Here is a 12,890-nt window from a genome sequence, read left to right as displayed (position 1 = left end):
GTAGGGAAATTATTGGAAAACATTCTAGGACAGAATTAGTCTCCACTTGGAGAGGCAAGGATTAATCAAGGATAGTCAGCATGGCTTTGTCAGGGGTAGATCATATCTAACCAATTTGATTGAATTTTCCGAGGGGGTGACGAGGTGTGTGGATGAGGGTAGTGCAGTTGATGTAGTCTCCATGGACTTCAGTAAGGCTTTTGACAAAGTCCTGCATGGGAGACTGGTCAAGAAGGCAAGAGCCCATGGGATCCAGGGCGATTTGGCACATTGGATCCAAAATTGGCTTATTGGCAGGAGGCAGAGGGTGATGGTCAAAGGTTGTTTTTGTGACTGGAAGCCTGTGTCCAGTGGTGTACCGCAGGGATCGGTGCTGGGTCCTTTCCTGTTTGTAGTGTACATTAATGATTTAGATATGAATGTAGGAGGTATGATCAGTAAATTCGCAGATGACACGAAAATTGGTGGGGTGGTAAATAGCGAGGAGGGAAGCCTCAGGCTACAAGACGATATAGATGGGTTGGTTAGATGGGCAGAACAGTGGCAAATGGAATTTAACCCTGAAACATGTGAGGTGATGCATTTTGGGAGGACTAACAAGGCAAGGGAATACACAATGAATGGTAGGACCCTAGGAAGGACAGAGGATCAGAGGGTCCTTGGTGTGCATGTACATACATCCCTGAAGGCAGCAGGACAGGTAGATAAGGTGGTTAAAAAGGCAGATGGGATACTTGCCTTTATTAACCGAGGCATAGAATATAAGAGCAGGAAGGTTATGATGGAGCTGGACAAAACGCTAGTTAGGCCACAGCTGGAATACTGTGTGCCGTTCTGGTCGCCACACTATAGGAGGGAGGTAATTGCATTGGAGAGGGTGCAGAGGAAATTCACCAGGATGTTACCTGGGCTTCAGCTATGAAGAGAGACTGGACAGGCTGGGGTTGTTTTCCTTAGAGCAGAGACGGCTGAGGGGGGACCTGATTGAGGTGTACAAAATTGAGGGGCATAGATAGGGTAGATAGAAAGGAACTTTTCCCCTTAGTAGATGGGTCATAGAAACATAGAAGATAGGAGCAGGCGTAGGCCATTCGGCCCTTCGAGCCTGCTCCGCCATTCAATGAGATCATGGCTGATCATCCAATTTCAGTACCCTGTCCCTGCCTTCTCTCCATATCCCTTGATCTCTTTAGCCTCAAGAAATATATCCAACTCTTCCTTGAATATATTTAATGAACTGGCCTCCACCGCGCTCTGTGGCAGAGAATTCCACAGGTTCACCACTCTCTGGGTGAAGAAATTCCTCCTCATTTCAGTCCTAAATGGCTTACCCCTTATCCTTAGACTATGACCCCTGGTTCTGGACTCCCCGGCCATCAGAAACATCCTTCCTGCATCTAGTCTGTCCAGACCTGACAGAATTTTATAGGTTTCGATGAGATCCCCTCTCAATCTTCTAAACTCCAGTGAGTATAAGCCCAATCGACACAATCTCTCCTCATACGTCATTCCTGCCATCCCAGGTATCAGCCTGGTGAATCTTCGCTGCACTCCCTCCATGGCAAGAACGTCCTTCCTCAGGTAAGGTGACCAAAACTGCACACAATACTCAAGGTGCGGTCTCACCAAGGCCCTGTACAACTGTAGCAAGACATCCTTGTTCCTGTACTCAAACCCTCTCGCTACGAAGGCCAACATACCATTTGCCTTCTTAACCACCTGCTGCACCTGCATGCTTACCTTCAGCGACTGGTGCACAAGAACACCCAGGTCTCTTTGCACTTCCCCTTCTCCCAATCTATTGCCATTCAAATAATAATCTGCCTTCCTGTTTTTGCCACCAAAGTGGATAACCTCACATTTATCCATATTATAGTGCATTTGCCATGTTTCTGCCCAATCACCCAACCTGTCCAAATCGTACTAGAGTTTCATGACATCCTCCTCACAGCTTACCCTCCCACCCAGCTTTGTGTCGTCTGCAAATTTGGAGATATTACATCCAATTCCCTCGTCCAGATCATTAATATATATTGTGAACAGCTGGGGTCCTAGGACCGATCCTTGCGGTACCCCACTAGTCACTGCCTGCCACTCGGAAAACGACCCGTTTATTCCAACTCTTTGCTTTCTGTCCGCCAACCAGTTCTCTATCCAAGTCAATACCTTGCCCCCAATCCCATGTGCCTTAATTTTGCACGCTAATCTCTTATGCAGGACCTTATCGAAAGCCTTCTAAAAGTCCAAATACACCACATCCACTGGTTCTCCCTTATCTATTTTACCAGTTACATCCTCAAAAAATTCCAGTAGATTAGTCAAGCATGATTTACCTTTTGTAAATCCATGTTGACTTTGTCCAATCCTGTCACTGCTTTCCAAGTGCTCTGCTATTACATCTTTTATAATAGACTCTAGCATTTTCCCCACTACCGATGTCAGGCTTACCGGTCTATAATTCCCCGCTTTTTCTCTACCAACTTTTTTGAATAGTGGGGTAACATTAGCTACTCTCCAATCCGTGGGTACCGTTCCAGTGTCTATCGAGTTCTGGAAGATGACCAGCAATGCATCTACTATCTCTAGGGCCACTTCCTTAAGTACCCTGGGATGTAGACCATCAGGCCCTGGGGATTTATCGGCCTTCAGTCCCATCAATTTTCCTAACACCATTTCCCAACAAATACTGATTTCTTTCAGTTCCTCCCTTTCATCAGACCCTATGTTCCCTGGCATCTCTGGGAGGTTATTTGTGTCCTCCTTTGTGAAGACAGAACCAAAGTATGTATTTAGTTGGTCTGCCATTTCCTTGTTTCCCATTATAAATTCCCCTGATTCTGACTGTAAGGGACCTACGCTTGACTTCACCAATCTTTTTCTCTTCACATATCTATAAAAGCTTTTGCAGTCAGTTTTTATGTTCCCTGCTAGCTTTCTCTCATATTTTATTTTCCCTTTCTTAATTAATCCCTTTGTCCTCCTTTGTTGACTCCTAAACTGCTCCCAATCCTCAAGATTATTGCTTTTTCTAGCCAATTTATATGTCCTCTCCTTGGATCTTATGCTATCCCTAATTTCCCTTGTTAGCCACGGTTGAGTCACCTTTTTTGTTTTATTTTTATGCCAAACTGGGCAGTAACCAGGGGGCATAGTTTCAAGGTAAGGGGCAGGCAGTTTAGAGGGGATTTGAGGAAAAACTTTTTCACCCAGAGGGTGGTTGGAATCTGGAACTCACTGCCTGAAAGGGTGGTAGAGGCAGGAACCCTCAACATTCAAGAAGCATTTAGATGAGCACTTGAAATGCCATAGCATACAAGGCTACGGACCAAGTGCTGGAAAATGGGATTAGAATAGACAGGGCTTGATGGGCCAAAGGGCCTCTTTCTGTGCTGTATAACTCCTATGACTGTATAAAACTAGCAAAGGATTTGTTTAAGGTAAATCATGTTGGAAAAATTAGTTTTTTTGAACAAGTGACCAGTTAGATAGATAAATATAATGCAGTAGATGTATATATAGATTTTCAGAAGACATTCAATAAGGTGTTTCATAAGTTTGTTTGAAAAATTTAGGCATATGGTACAAGAAGAAATGTAGCAACCTGAATGGAAAGTTAGTTGGTGGACAGGAACCAGAATTAAGGTAAATGGGTGCTATCTGGGTTGGAAAGGTGTACCCCAGGGGTCAGTGCTGACTCTTTTTAGAGTTTACATAGATGATTTGGACTTGGGTACAGGGAATGTAATCTCAATTTGCTGACGACACAAAATTAAGCGGTTTGGCAAATAATGAGGAAGACTGTAAAGGACTACAGGAGGAAAAACAGGTTAGTGGAATGCGCAGACAGGTAGCGGGTGCAATTTATGTGGAGAAGTGTGCCGAGTGATTATTTGCATTGCATTTTTGGCTCTCTGCACATGCGGCCTGTTTGGTACTGCGCAGGGGCACTCGATCTGGTCGCGCATGTGCAGTACCCAACAGTGCAACGGCTGCAGCCTGCACCACCACGTTTCACTCATATCCAGGTGGAGAAGGGGATTCGTCGGTCGGAGGGGGGAGAGGGAGAAGGTCGGTCGGAGGGGGGAGAGGGAGAAGGTCGGTCGGAGGGGGGAGAGGGAGAAGGTCGGTCGGAGGGGGGAGAGGGAGAAGGTCGGTCGGAGGGGGGAGAGGGAGAAGGCCGGTCGGTGCGGGGGAGAGGGAGAAGGCCGGTCGGTGCGGGGGAGAGGGAGAAGGCCGGTCGGTGCGGGGGAGAGGGAGAAGGCCGGTCGGTGCGGGGGAGAGGGAGAAGGCCGGTCGGTGCGGGGGAGAGGGAGAAGGCCGGTCGGTGCGGGGGAGAGGGAGAAGGCCGGTCGGTGCGGGGGAGAGGGAGAAGGCCGGTCGGTGCGGGGGAGAGGGAGAAGGCCGGTCGGTGCGGGGGAGAGGGAGAAGGCCGGTCGGTGCGGGGGAGAGGGAGAAGGCCGGTCGGTGCGGGGGAGAGGGAGAAGGCCGGTCGGTGCGGGGGAGAGGGAGAAGGCCGGTCGGTGCGGGGGAGAGGGAGAAGGCCGGTCGGTGCGGGGGAGAGGGAGAAGGCCGGTCGGTGCGGGGGAGAGGGAGAAGGCCGGTCGGTGTGGGGGGGGGGGAGAAGACCGGTCGGTGCGGGGGGGGGTGGGGGGAGAAGGCCGGTCGGTGCGGGGAGGGTGGGGGGAGAAGGCCGGTCGGTGCGGGGGGGTGGAGGAGAAGGCCGGTCGGTGCGGGGGGGTGGGGGAGAAGGCCGGTCGGTGCGGGGGGGTGGGGGAGAAGACCGATCGGTGCGGGGGTGGGGAGAAGACCGGTCGGAGAGGCGGGGAGAGAGGGGAGAAGACCGGTTGGAGAGGCGGGGAGAGAATGTCAGGAACTCGTGGTGGGGGGGGAGGAGACAGTCAGGAAGTCGGGGTAGGGATGTGAGACGGTCAGGAAGTCTGGGTGGGGGGTGGGGATGTGAGACGGTCACACTCTGGGTGGGGCAGGGGGGAAGAGACTGTCACGACCTGGGGGGGGTGGAGAGAAGGTCATGAACCTGGGGGTGGGGATCTTGCTGGGGAGTGGGGAGAGAAGGTCGGGGACTTGGGGGGTCGGGGGGGAGTCAGGAACCTGTTGTGATGGCGGGGGGAGGAGGTCCTAACCTGCGAGGGTGAGCCCTGTCCTCAAATGAATGGATCAAATTACACATTGCAAAGTATTTGATTGCTCAGGCAGGCAGGATCTAATTACACATTCCAGGCAAACTGCTGGGTGTGTCTTGTCCTCCAAGGGGACCAATCAGAACTTTGTTGCAAATACACACGACCATAAGTGTGAGGTAATATATTTTGGGACAAAAAACAAGGAATGAGAATATACCCTCAATGGAAAGATGCTGAAGGGTATGGATGAACAGAGATCTAAAGGTTCAAATACATAATTACCTGAAAGTGCGAGTGCAAGTACAGGCAATGGGTGAGGCAGAGAACATTGGACCCTTTAAAGGAAAATTGGATCTGCTTGAATAGGAAGATAGATACATGTGTGTGGTAGTGTAGAGATTATGTTACTGGACTAGTAATCTAGAGGCCTGGATTAATAATGTCCGTATGATCTGGAAATAACTAGTATCAGTAAAATGTAATCATGAACCTGTGGGAATGTCATGTAAACTCAACTGGTTCATTAATTCCCACATTACAACAGTGACTCCCACGTCAAAAAGTACTTCATTGGCTGTAAAGCGCTTTGAGACGTCTGGTGGTCATGAAAAGCGCTATATAAATGCAAGTCTTTCTTTCTTTACGGAAGGAAATCTGCTGTCCTTACCCAGTCTAGCCTATCTGTCACTCCAGTTGACTTAACTGCCCACTGAAGTGGCCTAGCAAGACACTGTTGTATCACTACCTTGGGGCAATAAATGCCAGTCTTGCCAGCAAAGCCCACATCCTGAGAACCAATAATATTTTAAAACCATGGCTATGTGGAGCGTATAGGACTGAGAGATTAGTTTTAGATTGCTCTAGCAAAGAGCTGGGAGAGATACAATGGGCCGAATGACTGTCTTTTGTGCTGTAAACGTCTATGGTTCTACATCAGTTCCTGAAGAGCCAGATGCAGAGTAAAGCTCCTTCTACTCTGCCCCTACCTCCACACCCTCAGTTCACCAATAGGACATTTTTTCCCATTTCCCACTTCCCACTCCAGCCATCCTTGGACCCTCTCTGATATTTCCAGTTCATGCTCAATAGGGACAGTTTTGTACTGTAGGTCCATGCCCACTGGAACCTGGATTGAGACTGCTCAAAATCATTTCATTTGGGATCCTTGCAGCCAGTTGACAGAGGAGACTTTCATCTGATCATTCTGTGCTGGATCTAAACCTAGGTCCTAGTGGTGAAAAGCCAGTGTCCAACCCACAGTTCCCAAATTTTATCTCTCTTTGGACATGGTACCCCTAATGTGGTCCCCACCAATAACTTTGTTTTTGCTTTGGTCACCTTGCCTTCAGAAACTTAGAGAAAAGTAACTATGGTAATTCTGTTGGACATCGTGAAAGTTAAAAGTTTAACAGTCGAACTACTTGGTATCTTAAAGCAACAGATTTTCCTGAAAGTGTTGTAAAAGGAATGCATTGTCAGGCTTTCTGATATAAACAGGATGACAGTGAAGTGTCATGGGGAGAAGACATTGCTTGTTTTCTGAAATGTAAAATGCTTGAGTAAGGGAATAAGTGTTAGTAATGATGCCATCCATGAATAATGTTTAGTATTAGGGTAATAAATATGGGAAGTTGGTATCCATTAGATACAGATAACAATTGGTCAAAGATGCTAGAAAATGTTACATCAGGAAGCCTCGTGGGGAAATGGTTCTGAGGTAAACAATTGTTTCAAACTGTTTTCATAGTCTGTTTTCAGAGGATTTGGGAAATAGAAATGTCATTTTTGACATTTTCCTTTGATGATGTCAAAATATTATTATGGTGTATAAAGGAGCAAGGTTTTCAACAGTTTGTCAGAGTGTACTCGAAAGCTACAGAAACCGGTAAAGTCACTCTCTGTATGCAGTTAAGACTGATCAGCTTTACTGTGTATCAATAAAGTCTGTTCCGTATACTCCACTACGAAGCCTCGTGCTTACACAAAACGTGGTGTTGTGAACCAGAGGAGAAAGGAGGTTGCTTAACAAATTCCAAGGCTTAAAACTTAAAAATTATAAAGATAGACTGAAAAAACTGAATTTGTTTTCACTGGAGAAAAGATCAAGAGTTGACATGATTTTAGGTCTTTTTAAAATGATGAAAGTAATGTATAATATAGATGCAAGTAGCTTTTTAAAAAAAAATTCCCTTATGGTTGCAAGATTACAGGACGCAGATTCAAGATAGTCAACCCTCGTGAGCATAGAGATTGGTAGGAATATTTTTCATCAGTGTTTGACGTGTGGAATGGGTTTCCATGTGGATTGATGCTAATTTGCTGATCTCCTTTAAAAAAGAAAATGGTGATTATTTGGGATTTAATGTTATAGGTATAGATTTAGGCCTAATTGATTAAATAATTATGGAAGGTGGTATATTGTTCAGTTCATGGGAAGAAAATGCGGAGAAAGCTGATCCTGGTTTTTTTGGAGGTTTTATTGTGGTATAAATCGCCTTCAAGAATATGGGATTGATTAGTTGAGGTCGTAATGATGTGTATGGTGTATTTGAGGGAGTGGGACTTTTCTCATTCCACGGTTTCTTGTGTTCTTGTATCCGATTCTGTAATTTTTCCTCCCTTACTGTCCCCTCCCCCCACCCAAAAAAAATTGTGTTTATAATCATTTGAAATATGCAGAAAATTCTTGCAGACATGGGTGTATTTGTGTTCTTTGTAAACTGCACAGTCTATTCAGTACCCAGAAGCTTGATCTGCATACTGGGACACATTTCTATAGTTATTTTTCATAGAACAAAATATCTAAACCTTTTTTCTTTTCCTTTTTAGGAGTTTATGCATTGGACAGCATTATGCAGAGCTGGTTTACACTATTCACCCCAACTGAAGCTACCAGTATTGTTGCCACTACAGTAATGTCCCATAGCACAGTTGTTAGATTGAATCTGGACTACAACCAACGGGAGAAACTAGCCAGCAGTGCAAGGACGCTTGCACTGCAATGTGCTATGAAGGATCCTCAGAACTGTGCCCTCTCAGCCCTAACTCTGTGTGAAAAGGACCATATAGCTTTTGAGACTGCTTACCAAATAGTTCTAGATGCTGCCACGACTGGTATGAGTTATACACAGCTCTTCACAATTGCTCGGTACATGGAGCACCGTGGTTACCCTATGCGGGCCTATAAGCTAGCCACCTTGGCAATGACGCATCTCAACCTGGGTTACAATCAGGATACACACCCTGCCATTAATGACGTCCTATGGGCATGTGCACTTAGCCACTCCCTTGGGAAGAATGAGCTAGCAGCTATAATACCTCTGGTGGTTAAAAGTGTTCAGTGTGCTACAGTACTTTCAGACATTCTGCGCCGGTGCACTTTGACCACACCGGGAATGGTGGGACTCCATGGACGGAGGAACTCTGGGAAATTAATGTCACTGGACAAAGCCCCACTCAGACAGCTCCTGGATGCCACTATTGGGGCCTATATAAATACAACGCATTCACGGCTTACGCACATTAGTCCACGGCACTATAGTGAGTTTATAGAGTTCCTAAGCAAGGCCCGAGAGACCTTCTTGATGGCTCACGATGGACACATCCAGTTTACACAGTTTATTGACAACCTGAAGCAAATTTACAAAGGCAAAAAGAAACTCATGATGTTGGTGCGTGAGCGATTTGGTTGATCAGCACGCTGTCGTATCTTTTTATTGAGCCTGCCTTTGTACCCTTTTTAACTTAAAACCAGAGCCACACCGGTATTATATGTGTATAGTAACGAACAGTTCACAAACTTTACCCTGTTGATTGTGAGATTTGTGTGTGTCTTTTGTATGAGAGAAAAGAGAAAAAAAGAATCAGTTTACACTGAGTACATGTTGTCAAGTGGCAAAAGCCCACGTCGCTCCTGTCCTTCGTATGTACATTCACAGCCTAAGAGTATGGCTTTAAACCAAACCGACACCTCCATCCTAAGTGATAAGTACCTCGTATGGATTCAGCTTTACTCCTTCGTCACTCATCCTTACATTTCAGTGTATTAAAAATACAAGGCTGACCACGTGGCTTTGCAGTGCTGTTCATCCAGAAGCATGGCACACGTTGCTCGCGCATGTGTAATTAGCGACTGTCAACATACATTCTCAGGGATTTATCGAAGAAAGAATGAGAGCATTTATTGTACTGTATATATTATAGTATATGTCTGAATATTGAAAAAATATACGTAACATTTTAATTTATAAAATATTCTATGTAATGCAAAATACTTGAAGCTGCAGTAGCTTGGTATAAAAACATATCAGAAGGACTAAAGTGCGCCTTGCTTCAGGTTGGCTCAGGTGGAGAATTGTGTGCTGGGCATCTATGCAGAGCCACCACCTCTGTTGCATGATTGGACTGATAACTAGTCTGAGAAAACTTAAATTTAAAAAAGAGAAAAAAATCTGCTTGTAACAGACACCATAGTTAAGAGGGACAAAAAAACAAACAAATTACAGCCAGAGCAGTAAGCCTTAGCATTAAAAGTATTTGCCAGAATCGGGCTTTGTGCCTCCTAGTCTAGAACTGAACTAAAACAATTTAAGATATCCTTGAAAAGGTTGAACTATGTGTTTTACAAAAAAGAAAAGATGTTACAGTAGGCCTTTGCAGTGGTATAGTGAAATGCTCCTTATGTGCTCAATAACATATATTAATCTGCATTGGGAACTGACTTTGTGCAGGACAGGAAGTTGCTGTGTAGTAAGACTGTTCTACTTTTTTTTCCTCCTATAGAATTCCTCAAGAGAGAACAGCCTTCTATCTTGCCTTGTCTTAACGCTTTAAAAAAAAAAAATAACCAAACTGGACATCTAACTACCAAACTGTTCATTAAAAATGACTTTGGTTTCTATTTTGAGTCTTTAATTTAGCAGAACTGTTCTGTATCTTGTGCTTTATAAAAGAGTTTTTACGTTGGGTGCAAAATGTTACTAGTGTCACTTGTTCCTTCCACTAGGGAAAATGCTAGAGGTATGTTCGGTAGCCTTTTTTGCTGTTTAGGAAAAGAAAATTATAATTTCTTGCTCACCATTTTATTTATTATATTAGGTAAAAGATTGTACTTCATCGCCCGTGTAAACATGCTCTTGAAGTTTAAAAGTAATTAAGATTTGATACACTGATATCAATTTATTTATGTAACTAAATCACTGTTTTATAAACTTGTTAATGATTCAACAATTTTTTTTGTTTTGATTAAAATTAGTTTTTTGAAAGTTAAAGATGTCTCTGTGTACAATATATATAAATATATATTTACCTGTGACCTTTAAGTATCCAAAAATAAGTTTGTGAACAGTTGTGTGAAAATGTGAAATTGCTTTTTATATATTTTTTTGACGTATAAGTGCATCCTTATCAAGTCTCACTTTTGGAATTGAAAGGGCCTCACTTGCACTTTGTGCTGGATTGCTTTTCCTAGAATGGAGCTAATTAGGTTTGTAAATGCAAACTACAGGGAAATGTCACAAGGTTGTCTCAAACTGAGATATAATCTACCTAATTGATTTCTTTGCCTCATCATTGTAATTGCTGCTTCTAAATTTTACCTTTTTATTTGAAAACTGTCTGAAGACAGAGATCAATGACACGTGAATTGCAAAGTGGCAAATAGTTTGTCACTAATTATCTTTTTCGTCTATAATTCTGATTCCTTTAGTATCAGCAGTAAAGGTTTCAATGGGCACTTGTTTCTTTTGCATCTTTCTATGTTTTTAAATGAAGAACAATCACTGCTGGACTGTCTCTGGTGAATTGCAACCTCTTCAACTAATCTGAAGTACAAGAAACCAGCAACTCTACAGGCAATTTAGAGGCATTCCTGCTGCGTCATTAGACAGAAGGATTTCCATCATGCTCCTAATCCTGGGGGCTATACCTGTGGCCTTGGTATTAGCATTAGGGCTGTTTAATGCTCTGGAATGATGGTGATGCTGTATCAACCTAGAACTTGCTCCAACTCATTTTTAGTTTCTGTCTGAGACAAAAGTATGATTTCTTCATAAATTTGATAATAAAATATGTGCTACTAGTTCCTTTTATTATATGCATTTACAAAAATATTATGACTTCTGCATTAGGTGCTGTCCAGTTTCATCTAGTGTGTCTTTATTAGTAATAAGAGTTGAAGTAAATGGCTTCATTTAGCCAATTGAGGCTTCAAATATCTAATTATCCAACTGTTTCACCACATTTGTTGTAGGGAGGGTTACACTTTGTCATGGAAGGGGAGCAAAAATCAACAATCATGCTGCTAGCAGTGACACTTGCATTAGCTTACAAGTTAGTTCTTTCTCTAGTGAATAGGCCCAATAGAGACAGGCCTGGGTCTGCAGCAAATGTGAGGTCTTTCACTTTCTTTGTGGCCTGCAGAACAGCTGTCCAGAATGGTTATATGTGAGAACATAGAACTTTCTGACGAAAAGTCTTTGACCTGAAACGTTAACTCTGTTTCTCTCGCCACGGATGCTGCCTGGCCTGCTGAGTTTTTCCAGCGTTTTCTGTTGTTATTTCGGATTTCCAGCATCCGCAGTATTTTGCTATTGTCTAGTGCGGGGGGAGTGTGAGGGTTTGCTCTCACACCGTCTCCAATTTAGCTTCTCTATCTCTGAGCCAGCTTATAATTCCCAGTCCTCTAAATGCCTCTGGCTCCCAAACATGAAGGCCTCAGCCTTCCCATTCTTGGGTACTACTACTGGGCAGACTACCTTTACAAATTATGATCTAGAATCTAGCCAGTACACACAACCCATAGATTAACATGGAGACCAGCGCCTCTAAAGCAACCTGCCCACAACCCCACTATCCTTCATAGACTGCAACAAAAAGCTGACTAAGACCTTGGAGCATCCCATAGTAACAACAATGCAACCAGCCATAGGAACAGGAGTAGGCCATTCAATGAGATCATGGCTGATTGGTGAACTAACTCCATATTCCTGCCTTTGGCCCATATCCCTTAATACCTTTGGTTAACAAAAAGCTATCAATCTCCGATTTAAAATTAACAATTGATCTAGCATCGCATCAATTGCTGTTTGCAGCAGAGTTTTCCAAACTTCTACCACCCTTTGTGTGTAGAAGTGTTTCCTAATTTCACTCCATAAAGATCTGGCTCTAATTTTTAGACTATGCCCCCCCCCTCTAGTCCTAGACTCCCCAATCAGTGGAAATAGTTTCTATCTACCCTAACTGTTCCCCTCAATATCTTGAACATTTTAATCATATCACTCCTTAACCTTCTAAATTCGAGGGAATACAACTCTAATTTGTGTAATCTCTCCTCGTAACTTAACCCCTGAAGTCCGGGTATCATTCTAGTAAACCTACGCTGCACTCCCTCCAAGGCCAATATATCCTTCCTAAGGTGTGGTGCCCAGAACTGCTCACAGTACTCCAGGTGTGGTCTAACCAGGGCTTTGTATACCTGCAGCATAACTTCTACCCCCTTGTATTCTAGTCCTCTAGATATAAAGGCCAGCATTCCATTAGCTGTTTTGATTATTTTCTGTACCTGTTCATGACATTTTAATGATCTATGTACCTGGACCCCGAAGTCTCTTTGGACCTCCACTGTTTTCAGCTTTTCACCATTTAGAAAGTACCCTGTTCTATCCTTTTTTAGGTCCAAAGTGGCTGACTTCACATTTGCTTACATTGAAATCATTTGCCACAGTTTTGCCCATTCATTTAATGTGTCAA

The 12,890-nt window shown here is 43.9% G+C and overlaps 1 protein-coding gene across 2 annotated transcripts in view; it reads left to right on the top strand.

Annotated features, from left to right (window-relative positions):
- Positions 1 to 11,230, top strand: part of LOC147123355 (zinc finger SWIM domain-containing protein 6) — a 251,037-nt gene extending 239,807 nt beyond the window's left edge. Inside the window, exons 14-15 of one of the 2 annotated variants that reach the window (XM_085971432.1) lie at positions 7,971 to 8,812; positions 9,924 to 11,230. In XM_085971432.1, coding sequence (XP_085827558.1) covers positions 7,971 to 8,812; positions 9,924 to 9,974 — 893 coding nt within the window. In that variant the 3' untranslated portion in view covers positions 9,975 to 11,230. The remainder of the gene's footprint in view (positions 1 to 7,970; positions 8,813 to 9,923) is intronic. The other variant, XM_085971439.1, reaches the window with a different exon arrangement.
- The last annotated feature ends 1,660 nt before the right edge of the window (positions 11,231 to 12,890 follow it).

The sequence above is a fragment of the Somniosus microcephalus genome, chromosome 2 (assembly GCF_052327205.1).
Source record: "Somniosus microcephalus isolate GS21.2 chromosome 2, FLI_Smic_1.0, whole genome shotgun sequence".
Taxonomy (NCBI): Eukaryota; Metazoa; Chordata; class Chondrichthyes; order Squaliformes; family Somniosidae; genus Somniosus; species Somniosus microcephalus.
Note: the sequence above shows the minus strand (reverse complement) of the source record. Positions and strands in the feature narration are given on the sequence as shown.